At 37.1% G+C, this 22076-nt stretch overlaps 1 protein-coding gene across 1 annotated transcript; it reads left to right on the top strand.

Moving 5' to 3' along the window:
• The first annotated feature begins 2225 nt into the window (after positions 1-2225).
• On the top strand, positions 2226-9192 carry LOC149960445 (basic phospholipase A2 PA-12C-like). Its single transcript, XM_090164417.1, has 4 exons — positions 2226-2314; positions 5439-5565; positions 7701-7825; positions 8936-9192. The coding sequence occupies exons 1-4, from the start codon at positions 2245-2247 to the stop codon at positions 9109-9111; spliced, it is 498 nt and encodes a 165-aa protein (XP_090020543.1). The 5' UTR covers positions 2226-2244; the 3' UTR covers positions 9112-9192.
• Positions 9193-22076: the final 12884 nt, after the last annotated feature.

The raw sequence follows: 22076 nt of genomic DNA, 5'->3' as shown, positions 1-22076 counted from the left end.
ATTTTATATATCTAACGATAGGAAATCACATGGCCTCAACAGCTTTTGTATTGGTTTGCCCGCCCGCGTATCCTGACGGTGGGCGGTTCCCACTCTTTAACATATGATGGTAAATTATATATCAAACAATAGGACATCACATGGGCTCAACAGCTTTTATATCAGTTTTCCCACCCGGGTCTCCTGATGGTGGGCGGCATCCCCTCTTTAACTCAGGATGGCAATTTATATATCACGTAGCCTCAACTGCTTTTGTACTAGTTTGCCTACCTGGGTCTACTAAGGGTGTATGGGTTTGCCCACTCGAATACACTGATGTGGAACTAATATTACGGCTTGGGCCGAATTGTTAAATTTTTAATGTTTAGGCTAAGTTTCTCTATTCGGTGTTATAGTCGCAAGCCAGATTTCTCGCACGGTGCCGACGAGTCCCAAATAGGACGAAACCGGTCTACCGTTGGAATTTCTGGCTATTTTATTAAATTTAATTAGTCGTGAGTGAGTGACTCAAAAATGCCATCGCGATGATAATTCAATCGCCAAAATAAACGTTATTTTCCATCGTTGCAGCTGTCAGGATATTAGCCCTTAGAGTACGTAGTTGAGCAATGTGTGTAGTCATATCAACGTCTTGAGACTTCGAGACTCTCATCAACTGAGCGAGTAATCTTCGTAGACCATTCGATGATTTCTTCTCGAAGATTTATAGTAATTTATCTCACTATCAGTAATCATGTTCTGAACCTTTACTGACAACGATGACCAAATTACAGTACGGGCGGTATTGAACGCTACCCGATACTTCTTCATGGCTCCTGCATCTGAGGTAGTCTCCGATTTGTCTGCTGTCGATGAAGGCATCGCTGGCTCGATGCAATCGCTGGTTACAATCTCGAACACATCTCGCATTGTAAGAGTGTCAACGATCTGTCTTTTGCAGCTCCTCCAGTTCTCCGGAGACTGGAGAAGACAGCTTTACAACCTTATGGCGTAGTAGACTCCATTTTTAAAAAGGTACTGGAATTTTATCAGGATACAGTCTTAGCCACTCAGGAACAGTTGACTCAAAGGTATACTTAGATCATCTCGAATCATGGCGCAATGAAAGTGTGATGCAATCCATAACCTGTTGAATCTAGCAGCAAAGCGCCAACGCGCCAACAGGTAAAGATGAAAAAAAAAACATTTACTCAAACTTAAAATTAGTATTATTTATTTAATTATCATTTTAACAAATGATCATGAGGTAAAACAGAAACACCGAACGTTCGGTAGAACTGATTAGATTACGTGAGGGTGAGTATATATATACAATTATTAAAAAAACATATTTACATAAAAGAACAAAGTCAAAATCATTTTTTTCAACACACTTCCTAAGCCCTATTTTCTCCTCTGTATCTGTAAAATGTTAATATTACACTGCCTAAACTATGTAGGAGATATACTTCTGAAATTTATATTTAACACTAAGTAAAAATCTTCCAAAAAGTAAATGATTAAATACGCAGCATTATAGACTCAATATAACTTTTCAGTGTTTTAGCCAGCCGGGTCTTTTAAAGAATTAAGAATTTTTCCATTTTCGAAAATCTAATTAACTGGCTGAAGGCAGTGTCGAAATACAAAATTCTGGTAAATTAATACTGGTAATCACGGCTTTGAAGTCAGAATGACACTAGCAATTTGATAACGAATTAAAAAACCCTAAGTACTAATATATTTAATTAAGCCGGGCAGGATATAAATTCCCGGTTTTCTTTTCTAGCGGAGATTAATAACGCAGGTGTTGTATCCATTTACAAAGGTAAGGCGCATTTTGAAACTTTCGCGGATGTTATAAGAACGCCACTCTAACAAATGCATTAACTATAAAAATAGAAGGGTCTTGTTCGTAGCGTTTTTTTGACAGTAGTGATTGTGTTGGTTATAATCTCAATAACAATCGGCAACAGAAGACTATTTTCCCTCCCATCGAGGAGACGAATGATGTTGCTGACTTTGGTGTGGCAATCTTTACACTGCCTCTATAAAAAAATAAACGCCGTTGAATATGTCGCTCAATCAAAAATAATTGATTGACACTTGAGCAGAAGCATACGAATATACTTGTCACAAATTGGAATGTCATTTTATGAATCTTCTATTTCACAACCTTTCTTGTCGTACCGAAACGATATAAATGGTTAATATAGTGCTTTCAAACCGGTCTTTGCAAGTATTTTTCAATCACAAAGGGTGACAATGAATGCTGTGGTTAAACAAATTATTATCTTGATCGTTTGCGCAGTGGTTTACTATGTTCCTAAAGTGTGTAAGTATTAATTACTTTACTTTATGCATGATGCGTAAACCATTTATTTACTTCGGGAGCCCGAATATCTTTCGACGTTCATAAAACAACAGTTTTACATTATCAAATAATGCTGTTAATTTCATAAAAACTACCATTGGACTACAATTCAAAGAATGAAAAACATGCGAAAAGATAGACGAGTCCATGATGTAAAAGGGCCAAAAAACTAAACCCTAAAAAAAAGAAATCACTAACTTAACAATTAAGTTGCTCGGACCAATAGGTCTTCGAGAATAAATAACTGAAACTCGAACCAAACACATTTATGAGTTCATTCGGCTTTCGTTTACTACGCAACGAGTTTAAAATTTTTAATGATTAGGCGTAGCTAGGAGGATGGGCTTAGCTTTTCTTTTTGTTAGTAGCATGTTAGATTCCCTGCACGGTACTGATGAGCCCCAAATAGGGCGAAACACAATATTTATTTTTCGTAAACTCTCAACGATAAGAGTAAATAAAGGCCGTCTACCGTTGGAAATTTCGGCTATTTTCAATACTTTTTAATTCGTTTTTGACTCGAAGATCTATTTGGTCCAAGTTTCGAGTCTTTATTTGTTCTCAAAGATCTATTTGGTCCAAGTTTCGAATCTTTAATTATTCTAGAAGGCCTATCATTCCGAGTGACCCGTAAGTTTTGTGATTACTTTAAATGATTTTAGGGTTTAGCTTTTTTGGCTCTTATACATTTGGGACTTTTCTACCTTTTCACAAGTTTTTATAATTTTTGCATTTACACTATCAAAGGCTCCTACACGTGTATAACTTCCAACGTCATTTACGCCATAGGCTGCACTGGGGAAACTGATCGTCACCTAGCTGACCGTTTACGTGAGATACGAAGCAACCGCGACAATCAGGCTACTCGCAATTTTAATAATGTTCACACTATCAACGCTATCTTCTTCCACGTCCTTAAATCACTCAAATGACACTCGCCCTCATAGAATCAAGGATGTTTTAAGTAACAAATTGATTAAGTATTTTAGAAACGTGGTTCATAAATAAATATTAGTTATGTAGCTGCAAACTAAGAAAATACTACAAGCCATTTTAGTGATTGTTAAAGGGAATAGAACCTCCAACGCGTTCTTTATGGAAGACCCCATCAATTTCCTTTATTCCCTTGACAATCAGCGATTATCAGCGCCACAAGCCAAGGGAGGCAGCGGACAATATTGGAACCCTCGGTGGGCGACAGAAATACCAGAGGTTATATTCCCTTTAAGGGTATAATTCCATCAAAAATGTGAAATTTCTTCATTCTTCCAATAATTCAATAATTTAGTTTTCTGAAAATTGGGCTTTACCTTTTAAAAAAGGTGGGTAATTTAATATACATTTTTTTCTTTAAGTAAGTCTTCAATCAAAATGCCCTTGTCAGCAACCACATTATCATGCTCATCGAGTAACAAAATTAAATTTTATTCACTTGTTATGGTTTTATTGGCAACTCTCCCTCCCCATGCCTCGGCTATCTCTTGACGTAAATTTCTATTTTCCATTTCTACGTCATAATACCCTTGACTACTTAGTTTCTTTTTCTCTTGAATAAAGACTTTAACTGTAGTCATTGAGATTTCATTTTCACTCGTGATTTCACTTTCTTCAGATTAAGTTTCTCTAGGAATTTCTACAGATGTTTCACCCGTTTCCATCACCACAGTTTTACTAGTTTCTTTAGCGCTAACACGTGTACCAACATAATCATGAAAACCCAAAGAAACAAAGTCTTTTTTGTATACCAGCTTATTTAAGAAATGCTTATATTTTTCTTCCTGAAACTAAAAATATGCATTAATAAGAATGTCGCAAAATTTAAGCATTTTGAAGCCATACAATTGTTAATGCTTACCTCAATTTTGGTACTTTTATCATTCCTTATCTTCCTACGATGTGAAAATAGCAATTTTTCTTCTGAAAGCTTGATACTTTCGGGCAATTTTAACATAGGAACCCAATCGGGATCACTGAAATCCAAGCCTGGAAACCCTGTCACCAAATGTTCGCTACACACTCGCGAATTTCAGTGGGGGTAAAATTTTTACTATTCATAATTTTTCCCCAAATTTTTATTCTAGCGGCTAGATATATATGGAATTTTATATTTGAACAACCAAACCTGCTTTTGCAGCCAACAACGCTATACGAAACCATTTCTTAAATTAAGTATTTACAATTTAATTTGGTAATCTAACATCTGCCCTAAGAAAAGCCTTACAAAAAATCTATTAAGCCGGCTGTAAGAACCGGTACTACTATCTGGGCATTTCCGATTCATTCTCCCATTTCACCCCTAAGATAGATCGAACTGGCTTATTCTCTTTTTGACCATTTATTTTGTGTTTTTATATCTCGTTACTTTTAGCGCGTTCATTTTGAGCGTGTTCAAACATTTTTAAATTCTTCAATTTATTAGTCTTGTTTTTGTTACCGCCTCGAAGGCATATTCTGCCGAAGAACTGCGTTTTTAAATTACCATTAACTGTTCTTTTACCATTGTTTTACTTTATAAATAATAAATTGGAATGGACATCAAATTCAGCTGTATATCAGTTTTACCAAAAGTAGCATAAGACCCAAACGTTGGTCAGCTGTACCTTCGCGCCTATTAAAATTTCTAGTGAGACCTAGCCACACTATAGACTACATAACCTACTAGTTGGAATAGTAATTGCAACTTTATATTTGGTTTATAGTCTGGCGTGATTATCTCTCTTCGATTTACTCGCCCGTAGACATACGTTTTAAACGCCTCACTCGGCGGCGCTGGAGTACCTCGATTTTGATGACGTCTTTTCCGACCCCCCTTCATTTCCCTATTTTACTTTGTGACAAACTCCCATTAACTACTATACCGTTCTGACACACTTTTGGGTCTTATGCTACTTTTGGTTTTACTGATATTGATAGATTTCCGAGAAAAGCCAGAATTCCTACATAGTCCTGATAAGCCCCAAAAGTAAGAAAACGGTTTATTTTGTTAGAATCACTGGCTCAAATTTAGGAACTTAGTTTAATACTCATACAGCGGCCATTTGTATTATGGCAAATGATTATTGAATGGTATTTTTCTGTATTGTAGTGAGTGACCCGATGAGTCTCACTTCGATGATGTTGAAAGTGACCGAGCACAGTCCTTTCGAGTACGCCCGCTACGGAAACTATTGCGGATTGGGTGGTGCTGGCACTCCCATGGACCAGGTCGATGCGTAGGTTATCCTCGCTTATTTCTCTAAGAAGGAGCTACCTAAGAAGCTGATTAGAAAATATGTTAAATAAAATAATGAATGTATTAATTTGAACCATAAATATCGAACTGCACTAGGTAGTATGACGAGAGGCACTTCGTTATTATGACGTTGGTGACCCGCCACCGCTCAAAAATTGTTTGGATGGGCAACGTTTTTGAAAAATTTGAATTTTTATTGCATACACACCTTTTTTATTGAATGAAAATAGGTTAAGTGTAAATACCCTTATTTATGTTTCTCAACTGATATGGTAGTTGTAGAGGTATTTTTCTATGAACGTAATTTTCTTGACCGGTTATATCATGCATTCCTAGCAACGTTCTGTGGTTCAATGCAATTACAATCGCCTGTCTCCTGATTGGTTTAAAAGGGCAACGCAAGTGACCATTCACGGGGTTAAATTATCTTATAGATAAAAAGAACGACTGCGCATGCGCTAAAGCAGAACCATATTTGTCGAATTTATTTTGTATAACATAGTTCGAAACCAAGCGCCCCCCTACATGGTCACTTGCGTTGCCCTTCAGTGGCGTAGACAAGGGGGGTTTCCGGGTCCAGACCCCCCTTGGGTCTACCTTGGATTGTACTAAATTCCCTCCCCCTCCTCGACCCCCTTAACATTCACATACTTCGACCCCTCTCCCCTTGACCAATTTCTGGCTACGCCACTGTTGCCCTTTAAGGGGTGACGTAAAGCGCAGTAGGCCTTGGTCCATCCAAGTCCCAAATGGCCGAAAGGGTAGTGATAGAGCTCGATATTGATTTTTGAAATCAATACATTCATGATACCATTTATTAGGTAACCATTAAGCGTGAATAGCAATAAATGGAATATAGATTAGGACTTTTTATGATGGATCAACGAATTCCATGTGTTTTCCTCTAGAAGCACCGTTGATTTCATTTGAGGAGGAAAACCTCTGTATGAGTTTCTACTCTTACCGCTTTATGCAAAATTGGGACACGTGTGTCTTTCACGCCGACGTTCCTCCGAGTTTAGTCAAGAAGTTACTTGAGAGAAAATTCCTAACGTAATATTCGATGTAATATATCGAACTGTATCTTTAACCTTTCTACCATCTAGCTGGTGCCTGTCTGTGTTATACGTAATAACTTTTAAAGGGCAACGCAAGTGGCCATGTAGGGGGGCGCTTGTTTTCTTCTACAAGTCGTAAGTTGTTTTTCCAAAGAGGATTTTATACAGCGCTAAAACCATATTCTCGTTGGTGTAGCCACGCGGCGCAATTTCGCTCTCATTCGCGAATTTTTCGATTTCGTCAGCTCAACACCAACGAACCGAGGATTTTAGGTTTAGCATAATTTATTTATTATGGAGAAAACAACTGAGTTAGTTTCCGAGAGTTTGATGTTGATATTTTCGATTTAACAATGTTAAATTATTTGCCAATTGAATATTTACAATTAGGTTTAAACATTAGGCCTTGGACGCGGTATATCTCTGCCGCTAACCTCACGCACATGGGCCTATATCCAGTCTCCCTTTTCAATTTCCAAATCATTATACCCCGACAGAATATGTATATTTTATTATTATTTTTTGTATAAAGGATACGATTTGTTAGTAACCTTGGAAACTTCACTTTCCTCGGAAAGCATGGATAAGAACCGCAAGAGGCGCATTTATACAAAATAAATTTGGAAAATATGGTTCTCCTTTTTTTACAGATGGAATGGCTATGGCAGATAGCGCTTGCGCAGTCTTTTTATCTCTAAGATAATTTACCCCCTGCATGGCCACTTGCGTTGCCCTTTAAGCCAATTAGAGGAGAGGTCTTTGTCGTTGACACGACCCACAAAACGTTTCAGGGATTGCGTATATATTTTTACTGGCAAAGAAAAATACCTGTACTTTAATAAGAAAGAGGCTCATTAAAATTTACTAATTAATTTCGCGCTGAACGTTTAAAGTTTCATAACCTAACCCATCAACACAATTTTCGAGCGATGACGCGTGGCCAACGTCATAATAACGACTAATCCCCCATTCTGGCAACTGAGGGCAGATTACTTAATGCAGTTCGATATTCATCCTTTTCACTATTTCTTGTTACTGTGATGTTCTGTTATTGCAGGTGCTGTCAGCGACACGATGCTTGCTACGACCAGATCGATAAGAAATGCTACTTTTTGCACGGTCTTCTCATTCTCTACCCTTGGGATTTGGAAAATTCCGGAAATGTTACTTGCCAAATGTGCAGTAAGTTAAATTGCAGTTAAAAAAATCCAACGGTTTATTAAAAGCAAATGAACCCAATGCATTCAGTAAATTAAAACTAGTTCACCCTTACATCATTAACCAGCTCCATTGGACATTTGACTACAAAAACTCTCTTCACGTAGCGCTATTTTTATTTGCCTCTGTGGACGACATTTACATTAATTGCACTCATATTCAACACTAACTATCATAACCCTTTAGTATTATCTTTAAAAGCGAAAGGCAGATGGTATTTTGATCGGTATCTGCAATGAATATTTTCTTCACTGTTATTTGTGCCAAAATTGTATAGTTATGAATAATTGTAAAAATTAAGCAAAAATTAAATGGTTAAAATCCACTTCTGGTAGGCTGATTAAAGAAATTTCACAGCGAAAGAGCCCCGGAAGACCCACGCCTGTTGCCATAAATAATTATCATTTACTGGAAGGGGTCTCGGCCCCCTTAAACCCCTTAGGTAAATATAATATAAAAATCGTACCCTAGATTTGAAATCACTGCCTTGCACGTAGTAAATAGCGTTTACCCACTTCTTAGAGGAACTCAGAATAACATTATCTCTATAGTTTCCGTGGTAACCTACTAGAGATATCGGCCTACAGCAACCATGGCAATGGAGCCAGCGGTGTAGCTAGCATGGGTGGCACCCGGTCGGATATCATGGTGTGCTCTTACAAGTCAAAACGTGGAAAAACGTTTTTTCGAATTTCTATAGTTTGTGTAAGTTTTTAATTTTTTCACGGTCGGGTGTCACCCCCAAAACGGCCAAAAAATATGTGGCACCCGATACCCCACCCCCTAGTTACGCCACTGAATGGAGCCCGTTTTCCGGATGTCTCGTGTCATAAGTGGTTAATCGATCGCTTTTACAAAAAACTATCAATCAGAAATCTCTATTCTCGAATCTAGGGTACCAGATCTATATTATCTGTGGGCAAAGCTACAAGTATTATGTCAAGTTCTTTATAGTATCACCTTGAATATCGTAACCAGAGCTACAGTTAGTTCCCAGTCAGAACACCGTTACTAAATCAAACATTTTATTAAAAATTTTATTGTAAAAACGTCACTTTTTCTAATTGTTTATAGGAGATCCACCATTCATCATTAAAAAAATCCCCAACCCTGCGTACATACTGTGCGATTGCAAAAGATTGATATGTCAATGTGACGCTGACTTGGTCATGTGCCTCAGAGACAACGAACAGTACTTCAATAAAGAGAATTTGAGAAAAACACCAATTGCCCAGCCAATATTTTTCTAATGACTGCATATCATTAAAAAATCTTAAAAATGGTTAACATAATGTAACGCAATAGATTGTATAAAAAGCTAGTTCAATTCATTTTTATACTTTCATAAGTCTATAATGGTATTCCATAAGATTGTCACTTAGTAGAAATAATTAATGGTGGTAGCAGAAGTATAGAAATAATTAATGGTGGTAGCAGAAGTTTAGAAATAATTAATGGTGGTGGCATAAGTGTAGAAATAATTAATGGTGCTGGCAGAAGTGTAGAAATAATTAATTATGGTGGCAGAAGTGTTGAAATAATTAATGGTGGTGGCAGAAGTGTTGAAATAATTAATGGTGGTAGCAGAAGTGTAGAAATAATTAATGGTGGAGGCAGAAGTGTAGAAATAATTAATGGTGGTAGCAGAAGTGTAGAAATAATTAATGGTGGTAGCAGAAGTGTAGCAATAATTAATGGTGGTGGCAGAATTGTTGAAATAATTAATGGTGGTAGCAGAAGTGTAGAAATAATTAATGGTGGTAGCAGAAGTGTAGAAATAATTAATGGTGGTAGCAGAAGTGTAGAAGAAATTAATGGTGGTAGCAGAAGTGTAGAAATAATTAATGGTGGTAGTAGAGTGTAGAAGTAATTAATGGTGGTAGCAGAAGTGTAGAAATAATTAATGGTAGTAGCAGAAGTGTATATTATTTCTTTTACGAGATAAGTATTCATCTTCCTATACTGCTGATGTTAATCGCTGGAAAAATATACCATAGCTGGCTCCCGCTGATTTATCGAAATGCATTTAGATAGAAAACATAGGGCCGGATTAAATTAATTATACAGCGACTTTATAAAACTATTACATGGGTAAAATTATTTATTAATTGGAACATATTCCTATGCAATTTAATTTCAGGCCGATCCGCGGCACCGACTTTAGGCGTATCGACGCCCCCTACCCCCTTTTATTAACGTTAAAAATTGCTTCGAATTTTCCCTTTAAGGTTCGCCTGTATTGTGCAAATACATTCCTTTTGCCATGTTTTACATTTTTGAGAGGATTCGTGGAAATCCCACTATCCATTTATCATTGCGAAAATATATTTGGTATCGCCCTGTCAATTATTAATTTTTATTTTTGGTATTGTTCACTTCTGCTGAACTTTCGCAAAATTTATGATGGTCGTCGCTCTGGCGCCATCTCTCATAAATATTTTTGGAGTTATGTATGGGTCCCCCTTTCACGGTGCGCGACACCGTGGACGATCCCACGGTGGGTGATTGGATTGCTCCCAGCGCGGGATCCCTGTCAAAGGCATAGATATAAGAAATGAATATAAAGGTCTAGATAAATTTCGGGGCGTCTAAGCCTAACATAAAATACGGAATTGACACCAAGCAGACACCGAGGAAGGCACGTGACCAAGAGCACGAGCTCTCTTAGCATTTTAGTACTAAGCTCTTGACCTTTCCGCAGGCCGTAGTCTTTAGACACCATCGGTTGGTGACTTTTAGTATAATTTTTAAGCAGGAGACAATGGATCTCGCGACGATAGCACGAGCTTTCTTACCGATAGATAGCGCCTTATAAGGATAGCCTGCAGAAATTACGCGTTTCTGCTAGCTGTCACCTCCGTATTAACTCCCTTTAAAATATTTTGTCTAGACCTTTATATACGTTTCCTATATCTATGGTCAAAGGTTACAATTGGTCCGAACGAATGACGTTCGAAAAGGATCATGACCTGGGAGCGCTAGCGGCGTAAGTTATAAGATTGTAAACGTGGCATATTTGACGTTAAAGAAATTAAACTGACGTAGGCTGGAGATTTGGTGGTAAAGGTCTATATGCTTACCCCTAAACTCGATGACTTGGTGCCATTACTTTAAAAATGACTTTTATTTATTATCGTCAAATCCTCTGAACAATTTCACTTCGCTCTCCCTAATAGTGAAAGTGACGCGTCAGTATCTAAATTCGACTGGTGTAGTCGACACTGCGATAGAAATTCTTGAGCGTCCATTCTACTTCAAGTGATTACTTAACCCATACAATGAACCCAAATAATCGAGCGTAGCTCTCACTGTGGAAACTTGCCAGGAAAGTTGGCTGTCCGTTGCGCATTGGGGGAAAGGAAAAGGGGAGCTTCGGAAAGCAACTCTATAGGGAAAATATTGCTGTTCGTCGGAAGCCAAAGGAGTTGGGGGCAGAGATGGGGATAAATGTGAGCCCTCTCAACTGACCTACTTTCCCTCAAGAGGCAAATTGCTTGAAAAAAGAACTACGATTTTTGGTCCCACTCCCTCTCTCTAGGAGGGCTGTAACCGGAGTGTGAATTTCCACCCCTTTCGGCGCTCTTAGTGATCTCCCTCTTTCAAAAGAGGGAATGAAGTGTCCCTCTTTCCCTCCCCCTCTTTCAAAGAGGGAATTAAGTGTCGCTCTTTTAAAAATGGGTATGCAGGGACTCTCTCGTCTCTAAAGCTCGTGACTGTGAATTTTTTCTTCTTTCGACGCTAAATTTGAATTCCAATTGAATTTTTCACAGGACGAAATAAATACCGTGTATTTTATATCTTTACATGAATATCCAAATCGTTCAAGGTTCCATAAAATTAAGTAAAATAATGTTTTTTTTTTAATTTTAAATCTTCCTTATTACAACCATGAGTTTCTTCTTTTAACGTTTTTAATTATCTAATGACCTTTAAGATTTTAATATTTATTATTTATAAATTATCGCTTTGATATTTGAACTATACAGTTAAATATTCATGCACTGTAGTAAACTATAATGACATATAGCTCGCCCTTTGAAGTTTTCAAAGTACATATTAGACTAAGGTTTATCGAACGTTTTAAATATTCCCCATATACAGAAGTCAACTTAACTGTGTAATGCGAAATTATCATAAATATACCGTCCCCTTCCCCTTAAAATAATTTTGGGGATTGGCACAATCGGGTTGGAAGAACAAGAAGTACGAAAGTCTCGTGTCTTGTTGCCATTGAGACGCTAGGTTCGGTTGGCGGTGAGAGTCTGGCCCTGTTACACTCTATTGGCCGTAAGATTCTTGAAGTGGAGGATGTCCATGCCAACAATATTTCGTAACACAGCAAGTTCTAGTTCTTAGACTACATTTCTTTAATAGAGAGAGGAATATCTTTTGATAACAACTTAACAAAATTGGCTAAAACCAAGGAGATCTCGCTCAAATTATAATAACATAATTAAACCTACACGAAATGATCCTTCGTCAAAATTTAAAGGTGAGAAGTTAGCATCACCGGGTTTTTCTATTTCACTTTCAAGTGGATGTAATTTCTTTCCATTAAATAAAAAATAATAATTTAGACTATTTTTCCTTGTTTTAATTCTATGGAAACTAAACCGAAGTTGAAATGGCTTTTGGCGTGACCCACCTTTTGCCATTTACAATTTTTATATCCCGAAGAACCTTGAAAATCTGAGTAAAATTTGTATCGCCAGACCAGGGGCGGATCCATAGGAGGGGGGGCTAATACTTGAAAAAACATAACAATTTTTGAAGTTATTGAAATATATTTATTTGGTGAAAGACAATTTATAACACAAATTCTAGTTTGTGATTTCCCGACTTCGCAAAACGCTCAATTACATTTTCAACATTTATTTGTATGTCTCTGTGTACATTAAGTAGGGCCAATCCGACTAGTCTGTTTTCGGTCATTCGTGTTCTCAGCCAGGTTTTAATTCTTCACAATATTGAGAAGCTGCGCTCAGTACTTGCAACACTTACAGGGCATGTTCTAATAATTTGGAACAGCTTGTGAATAATTTTATATTGCACCTGGTCGCATAAAACAAAAACCACAGAAAGATCAGTAGGCAGTTATTTGATTCCTCCCTCTTTCTTCATCCTCATGCATTTGCTCTGCCATAGTTCAACTTCCGATGGGAATTCAGGTGCAAGTACGTTTTGAATACTAAGTCCAAGTATAGTGCCACAGTCATTTCCGATTGCTTAAACAGTTTCTACAATACATTTATGATTCAGTTTAACAATATTTTCTGGCATCAAAGAATAGATTTGGAGACATTTAAAATTTTCTTAAGAAAAACGTGTTTTTATGTCCAATATCAGTGCATCAAGTAGGGGGATGTAAATTGATCGCCTGTGATATTCTTCCAATGTATTCGAAGGTACATTCTCCCGGAATGTCTGTCGTTGCACTATTCTTTTATGCGTAAAACTACCATCTTTTTCAAGTATTGAGAACACACACTCAGCACAGCCTAAAGACACAATAAAATAACTTTCTCTAGTCGCTGATATTAAAGTTCTTGCTTTTGATGAAGTTGTTCTGTCATTCCATTTAGATATATTATCTAGTGCGTCAATTATTCGTGGAAATTCTCCACTAAACTTCAGCAAAGCATCGTGTCTCTCAACCCACCGTGTTTCGCAGAGCGAAACCAGTTTTGAATTTAGCTTGTTCTTTATTATAAAATTTCGTTTTGCAGAAGCGTTGAAAAAAGCAACCACTTCGGTAATAACACCCAAACAATTTCTTATTGCTTGTACGGTCTAACTCTTTGATAGCGTTAAATTTAAAGCATGATTATAACGTGGACACCAAACAGCATTTACTGCAACTTTCTGGATTTCAACTACGGCTCCTTTTTGCAATGACGACATAAAGCTGCAACCGTCTGTTCCCACTCCGACACAGTTTTCTAGAGAAAGGTGGAACGTTTTTTCCAACATCTTTATAACTGATTGACCAATAATTTTGCCGTCCAAAATAGGTTCAGTGTCAATTGATGCATTTATTTCAGTTTGATAATTTAGGGCAGGCAGATCAACAAATCCAACAAAATCTTCTCGAACTGATCCATCAGGCATCAAATAACGTAATATTAAGGTCATTTGGGACTTATGTGATGCATCGGTTGTTTCGTCAAACATAATAGCATAATACTTTGATTCTCTGACACGACTCAATATTTGTTCACATATTTCTTCTCCACAGCATTCAATTAATGCATTTTGTGTGGTTTTACTAATGTATGTTGCTGACGCCTTGGCTGTTTTCAAATGATTTTCTAAATTTGAATCGCCACTTCTTACTCTAAATTTTAGCTCTCGGAAATCACGTCAGAATCTTCATCGTCTATGTCTAATAAACTGCCATCATCTCTGTGCCCTCTGAATGGAATATTTTGCCTCCCTAAAAATATAACGGTTTCCACAATAGGTGTCAATCGTTGACGATTTTCTAAAACCTGTTGCAGTCGTTGAGTATTTACTCTGTTTACAATATTTATTTGCTGGTTCCTTATAGTTTTTAAAAATATTCCTTCCCGCTTCAACAGCTTCCTTGTGGTATGTTACTTTTTCGTGCATCGTTAAATCCCCATCTTTGCCGAACAGTTTAGCAAACACTTGTAATGGTTGTTTAACTAGCTTCTGAAGTGTTACTTGTTTGTGAGATTCTGCAGTAAGGTGGTATGAAAATAATGAACAATATTTGCAGTAAACTCCTTTTTTGCTATCTGAATACACTAGCCATTCGTACTTCTCCATATGAGTATGATTAAGATATCGCTTTTCTTCTTTTTGTTTCATGTGAACGGAATGTGCCATTTTGTAGTCAGCTGATGGTTTCCATGGCAATTCTAACAGGTTTTTTTTATATAAATCATCAATAATTATTCCTACAAAATTTCCAATATAATTTATAAACCCAGCATTTGAAATCTGACTTGAAAAGGTTTGGACAGTTTGGCTAATTTCAGTGGTAGCACTTGTAGACTCAAGCTCAGTTAAAACCTGTTCATTTTCAGAAAGAGGCACGGCTATGTCCTCTGAGCTGTCATTCCTGTTCTGGCTGTCGTTGGCTACGTGTCTGTCAGTGGAACGTGGTTCTGTTGCCTCATGTTCATGATGTTCAACATGTTGATTAGCCAAACAAATACTTGCCGACGTTTCCGCTGATGTGGATGCGAGTTCAGAAGTTCCAATATTAACCTCAATAGTAGGATCAGTTGTAGTTGTAGGTGTTTCAGCATCTGCAGATTTTTCTTTCTTCTTTGTCACAAAAAATGAATCCAAACTACTCTGTGACCGAAAAGGATTTGTTCTCTTCATTGCGCCTCGATAATTTTTAAATTTTTAATTTAAAAATGATTTATATTATATTTAACACAACAACAACACAATAAAGACGGAAGTAAAAAAGCTTTGTTTCTAAGCAGACTGTTTAAAAGTAAAAGATATGCTCATAAGAATATGAACGAAAAGTCTGATAAGACTTCGTACAAAACTTTCCTAACTGCCTAAAGCGGCAGCTAAACACGTTACTTGTTCTGCCTTTTCAATCTACTCTTTACGTGTTTTCAAATTTTAGAGAGAGACTAAAGTATACTAGACTTTCTAGTTGTAGAAAGTACTTCGTTTAAGCAAACGAAAATGAGAGCTCCACGTTACATTTTCACGCTCCATATAGGCTTCGAGCTTGGAAACTATAGCGCCATAGATACCTGCCAACTAAATTTGTGAAGAAATAGCAGACGACTTTTGAATGCCCATGATCGCCCCTCCTTACTTGATGGCCTGGATCCGCCCCTGCGCCAGACCCAACATTTGAACGAGGGTCTTCCAGCATTAAACCTGGCAACATTACTAGACTGTACTCATCCACCATGAATAGTTCCATGGTGAATCTGTTTTTACGTGAATATATTCTAAGCTTTCGTTCTCCTCCCCCAAAAGGTGGTTAATTATATTTTTATGTTCTAATTAATTTGTGAGAAAATACCAATACAATGGATCTATCATTTAAAATTGGTCTAAGAAGCTTATCTACATCGCTGAAAAAAGTTGCTTAAGTTATATTTCACCATCTAAGCTAACCAGTAAGAAGATTCAAATATTTCGTTTTGCATAACTGAATGTATATTGTGAAAATGGTACTCCTGTGTAAAGTTTATTTTTATTTTCATAGTTTAATTTACAATAAATTAAGCATTTCTTTGTCTTCATTTGTTATCCACGTATATAACTTTGCACGTGCCATAAAGATTTTTAATTTTTTGTAAATTTTAATTAATTTTCTTATATTATGAATATTTTCCAAGCAATATCCAGTGGATCAACCTGTGATAAAAATTTACTTAACATACAATATTAGTTTAATATATATTAAGTAGTATTCGTGACCATATTAATTAGACATTTTATTTTCTGTAAATGGAAAGAGCATTTGCTTTAAGCTGAGCTAATAATTATTATTGCTTTGATTGAATTGAACATGAAAAAGGCTTTCGAATAAAAGCATTGAAATAATAATAGTTATTAATTAATTAATAATTATTATTAATAATAATAATTATTATTATTAATAATTATAATTATTTCCATTCCTAGTAAGCATAATTGTTTTGTCAGGAAAATTCACTTCAGATTGGCTTTATCACGTTGGTGAAGAATACACTGAATTTGTTGTGCAAAACCCACAGAGAGTGCTCCCGGGTCCCCAATAAAGCGACTGTTATTAAAGATAACAATACATTTTAGTGGAGGAACTTGTAGCTCTGGTAAGTGCTATGTGAAGGCTGACTGAAAGCAAATATCAATTTTTCCCAACACATGCACCACATGCGAGGGGAGAGTAGTGAGATGTAACACTAAAGAATTCTGAGCTTTTTTTACCCAGAGCCAGCTTATTTCGAAAGCTAGCCGGCACTTGCCTCAAGTGAAAAATATGAACAGCCAATAAAAATTTCCTCTCGTTATGTTTGTTGTATCTAGCTTCGACTAAAAATTAAAGATTGACAAATGCTTTACAAGTCTAAGATTTTACAGTAACCCTGGCAATTTACACCATGGCTTTTGATTTCATTATTTTTAGAAACTTTTAATAAAACTACATTCCATGTTATATCGCCCTGTCATAATTGTAAAAGAGTAAAGTAATTGCCATTGTTGTATTTCGAAAAAACTATCTAGTGGACACTATTTGCTAGTCAGTGTGAAAGACATTTTCAGTGTAGTACGATCCATTAACTCCAATTTATTTTTATAAACGCCATTATAATAGGCGTTTAGTTTTAAAATACATAAAATGCATCTGCTATCAAACTGAAATGATAAAATTAGAAGCATCATTGTAGATCCTGAATACAATTATCTAGTCGTAAAAGTGTAGCATGAGTCAAAACCCTTATTATTTTGATTACATGAACTTTAATCATTATGTGAATTAATTTATGATCCAGGTTGTAGGCTTTTTCATTGCAATGTAACATTTCAAGAATATAAATAAATTTATTTGCTGGGAAATTGAATGTAGTCAATAACCCTTTCCCAAAAAAGTTGGATTTTAGTTGATATTAAGTTGGTTTTAAGTAGGCTCAAGTTGTCAGAATATTTCAATAAACAAGTTAAAGGGGTAATAAGTTGTTATTAAGTTGGCGGGAAAATACTTTTTTCTTTAAGTTGGTAATTAGTTGGTTTTAGTAGGTTTTTAGTTAATATTTAGTTGGCATTTGTCTCAAATACTAACTTAAAACCAACCTTAAGTAGTTCCTTAACAACTTATTTTTTGGGTAAGGGATATTATAAAAAGTTACCAGCGTGATTTTTCCAGTGAAGTCCGTCAAACAGGAATCTTCGTGTTTTAAAAAAATGTGGCTCTCTGTTCAAGCCATATGTGTGAACAGCACAAGCGTTATAAAATATCTATTTAGTAGAGATAGCCGACCATGCAACATGGTTGTATGTATACAATTATAATATAAAATTATAATCGCTATATAAAGTCCCAAAATGATGTATTTCGAAAGTGAACCTGAAGGGTTACATTATGTAGCTAATAAGACTAAAAACCAGAAATAAATAATATCAAAAGTAGCGTAAGAGCGGTAAGACCCAAAAGTGTGTCACAACGGTATAGTAGTTAATGAGAGTTTGTCGCAAAATAAAAAAGGGAAACGAAGGGGGTCGGAAAATACGTCATCAAACTCGAGGTACTCCAGCGTCGGCGAGTGAGGCGTTTTATCACGTATGTCTACGGGCGAGTAAATTGAAGAGAGAAAATGGCGCCAGACCATGGACTAAATATAAAGTTGCTAGTACTATTCCAACTAGTAGGTTATGTAGTCTATAGTGCGACTAGGTCTCACTACAAATTTTAATACGCGCGAAGGTACATCTGACACACTTTTGGGTCTTAAGCTACTTTTGATAATATTGGTGGCGAATTCTCGGGTTTGGGTGGTGGTTGGTGTGCCGCCATGTAATTCGTTGGACGGAGGACTGGGGGCCTTTTCGTCTACCATTGAGGGCATCCTGCGGCATAGTAGGGTTGTGGGGATCGGGGCTTGCGGCCTGGATCAGAGTATTGGGGGGAGGATACCGTATGTGGCCCAAAAGGAGGTTTTTGTTATGCAGATTGGGTTGGCACGGAAATATGGGTATCCAGTGGTGGTGCAGTGTCGGGGGGCGTACACAGGGGCGTTTTGGGTGTTGAAGGAACACGTCTCTCAATCCCATCATGTTCTCATTCACAATTTTTCGGGGTCTCGGTGGAATGCGGACCAGTTTCTGGGGTACTTTTCGAACCTTGGGTATTCTCCTATGGCAACGTTCCCATCGTTGGGGCCAGCAAGGGAAGTTTTTCGGGGGGCGGCGGTTGGCCGGATTATTATGGAGTCAGCGGCACCGTTGTTTGTTCCTGGTGGTCTTCCGGCTGACTATTTGGTGGATATTTCGGTTCCGTTGCCGTGGATTGTGGGGGTGCTTGTTTGTCGGTTGGCATCTTTGAGGGGATGCGACGTTGATCCTTTGGCGGCGGTTTTGTTGCAGAATGTACAGAACTTTTATAAGATTTATCTGCCGAATTAAAATTTGTTTGGGTGGAGGTTTTTTTTTCATATAAAATTGGTTTTTCCCGTTGTTTCTTTGTTTGTGTGGTTTTCCCCTCCAGTATGTTTTTCCCGTTGTTTCTTTGTTTGTGTGGTTTTCCCCTCCAGTATGTTTTTCCCGAGGCTTCCCTTTTTTGGGGAGGGGGAAGATGTAACGGGGAGCTGTATCGGGAAGCCTCGTTGGGTTTGTTTACGTTTGCAGTACGTCCTTGAGTGGAGAGGTGGCGCCACCGGTCCGGCGGCGGGCGTCTTAACTGGGGTTCAACGGTCAGCGGCGGCGGGCTATTTTAGATGCTATATAAAGAACATGCTGGTGAAGCCGCGGGTCATTGCGAATCTGGGGACCGATCAACGATCGACTTACCTCTAGTATTTGATGAGTTAATCGGCTGGCTAAATAAAGAGTTTTTGAGAGTTAATCATTTGGAGAGAAGACCAACTCCAGAATGCGAATAGCTACAAGGCTGGCACAGTAGTATGGCTAGATGCTGCAGGTTTGAATTTTCTAGACAAAGGGGATGAGCTTCCAAATTTCATTGCCAAAGAGACAGGGATAACTTTCTGGCACAATTAATAAAATTCCGCATTTTTCCTATTGAATACAGGGTATTATAGCCAAAGATAAAAAATCATATTAACCTCATTTTCTTCGTTTTTGGTTTTGTTGTCTGTTTTTTTTCCCTATTTTAAAGCACACTGTGTTGCGAGCTTAAATATTTAAAGTGACATATAGTTTTGTACTTGAACAAAATGCATATATTTTGAAGAAAAAAATAATAATAATTATACTAATAATAATAATAATAATAATAATAACAGATCTTTTCAATAATAATAATAATAATAAAAGATCTTTTCATTAATAATAATAATAAAAATAATAACAGATTTTTTCTTAAACATTCTTCACATCGACATCAACCATACTCAAAATGAGTTAACAGGGTCAAAAGACAAATGTGGCTGGACAACTAATTAATGCGCAAGGGCAGGTTTTGCATAAGCTTGATCTTGCAAACAAAAAGAAAGCACACAAATTTGAATATTCGGCATACAGCATAATGTGTAAAGCATTCAATATAACTCCTGAAGACCAAAGGAACAGACCATTCCTAGCGGCTTCTGTCATGAAACAAGTAGAATCCCAACACGCAATCGAGAGGCAGAAAATAATAGGATCAGGGAACAGACCCGGTAAGCAGAAGGAGGATGGTGAATTCACTCATGCCGGGAAAAAGTATACCGCAGTCATTGCCACTATGGTTCAAGCTATGCATGATGCCGCTAAAGAAATAGGTGAGAAATACGCTGCTTCTAAAATGGAATGGGTGGGACAGGTCACACCAATCCCTTGTTTGTGGGTGCTTTGGAGTGAAAGATATAAAGAGCTAAGGATGGGAACAGACAATATCAAGGTAAGATTTGGAGGATTCTTCGTCCCATTATGCAGATTCGGTCCATTCACCAAAGTAGTATTATGTAGGCCATAGAAATAAGATATTGTAAGCGAGGGGTGATATTCATCCACTGCTACAAGCGCAGCGTCGTCTAACCCAACAGTGATGCAGTCGTTATTTGATAATATAAGGTCTAAATTGTTATTGCATTTATTATTAAAGTTATTTAGTTGGACAAGGTTTATAGTGGAGCAAAGGTCTAACAAGGCTTCCGCTCTTGGCTTTACTCCAGAGTTACACAAGTCAGTATTTAAGTCACACCAATTTGTGCCAGGAAGATTGAAATCCCCAATCATAATTATATCCAGCCAATTTCGGTATAATGCCAGAGTAGTAGTCCAAAATTGTCTCAAGCGGATTGGTGTGTGAAACGCAGTGGTTACCTATTAGCACCTTATTAGTTTTATTCATGGCAATTTCCACCCAAAGAACTTCTTTTGTTAACTCCAGATCTTCTCTCCTAATGGCTCTAAACTTGCAGTTAACTAACGTGCTCCACCGCCAAGAGCTTGGCACCCTGTATCTTTATACCAATCAGTGCGCATACAAACAAATTCTTCTGGGACAAAATCTTGGTTGTAATGAAAATCTGTTAAAAACGTTTCAGTGAGTCATAGGACATCAGCGTTTTCATTGAGTAAACCAGAATGTAGAATGTCTAACTTTGTTCTAAGTCCCCGTACATTTTGATATTTAATATTTAAAGTATTACTCATACTTTTCGAATACAACAGATGCTTGATTAATGGTTAGAATTAGACATCCTCCAATACCGATGCGATCGACATGTTTAAGTTGTCCACAGAGTTACTTCCGTCGCCACTTTCTGGACATAGATTTCCGTCCTTGTTGTTACTGACGGCCGAGTTTAAGTCTTCAAAAATGGTTTTTCTAAAGTTTGGCTTATGTATAGCCGACCTCTAAATTCCTTAACCAAGATATTTTTGGGCCATAGTACTGGCAACAATAACTCGTGGAACTCTGCTAGATTCCTTGATATATTAAATGAGGCGTAGGCTTAAGTTTATAGATGTTTAGGTGTTTAAAATTATACTTCGACAACAAAAGTTATTTTACGTCGTTAGGAGTGCTATCGGGTCTAGAGCGCTTGGCAAAAACCGCTTTTTTTTATAATTGTTATTTGCTCAGAGCGGGAGGCTTCAAACTGAGTATTGCTCGATTCATCGATAATGAACTTGGTATTCTTGGTGTTAAATTTATTAGCTTTGTTTGGAATCTCGTGTTCCTTAATTTCATTATTATTGGCCCGCTTGGTTTGCCTAGTTTTCTTATTAAACGTAGTCCAAATGTTAGATTCCTTGGTCTGAAGATTTTTTTAGGATTTTTTTCACTGCCGTTTCTGCTGCGTCCCTATTCTCAATGGAGTCGATAGGAATTGATTCTTTCACGTTTGAGGTGTCATTTTGATCGTTAAAGTGTTAAGTTATCAAGTCATTAACTTTTGAAGAGTTAAATATATTTTCTTTAACAGTAGGGTTTATTTCTTCTAGGATCTTAGTAGTTACCTCAATTGTTTCGTTATTACCCTTATTTCGAAATTGACATTCCGTAAACCGTCAAGTACAACCTTGGAATCTGTGTAAGAAGCGGTGCCTATATTTTCAATTA

This window comes from Leiobunum rupestre, chromosome 1 (genome assembly GCF_980474605.1).
Source record: "Leiobunum rupestre chromosome 1, qqLeiRupe1.1.hap1, whole genome shotgun sequence".
NCBI classification, from domain to species: Eukaryota; Metazoa; Arthropoda; class Arachnida; order Opiliones; family Sclerosomatidae; genus Leiobunum; species Leiobunum rupestre.
The sequence above is the reverse complement of the archived record's forward strand: the minus strand, read 5'-3'. Positions and strand labels throughout refer to the sequence as shown.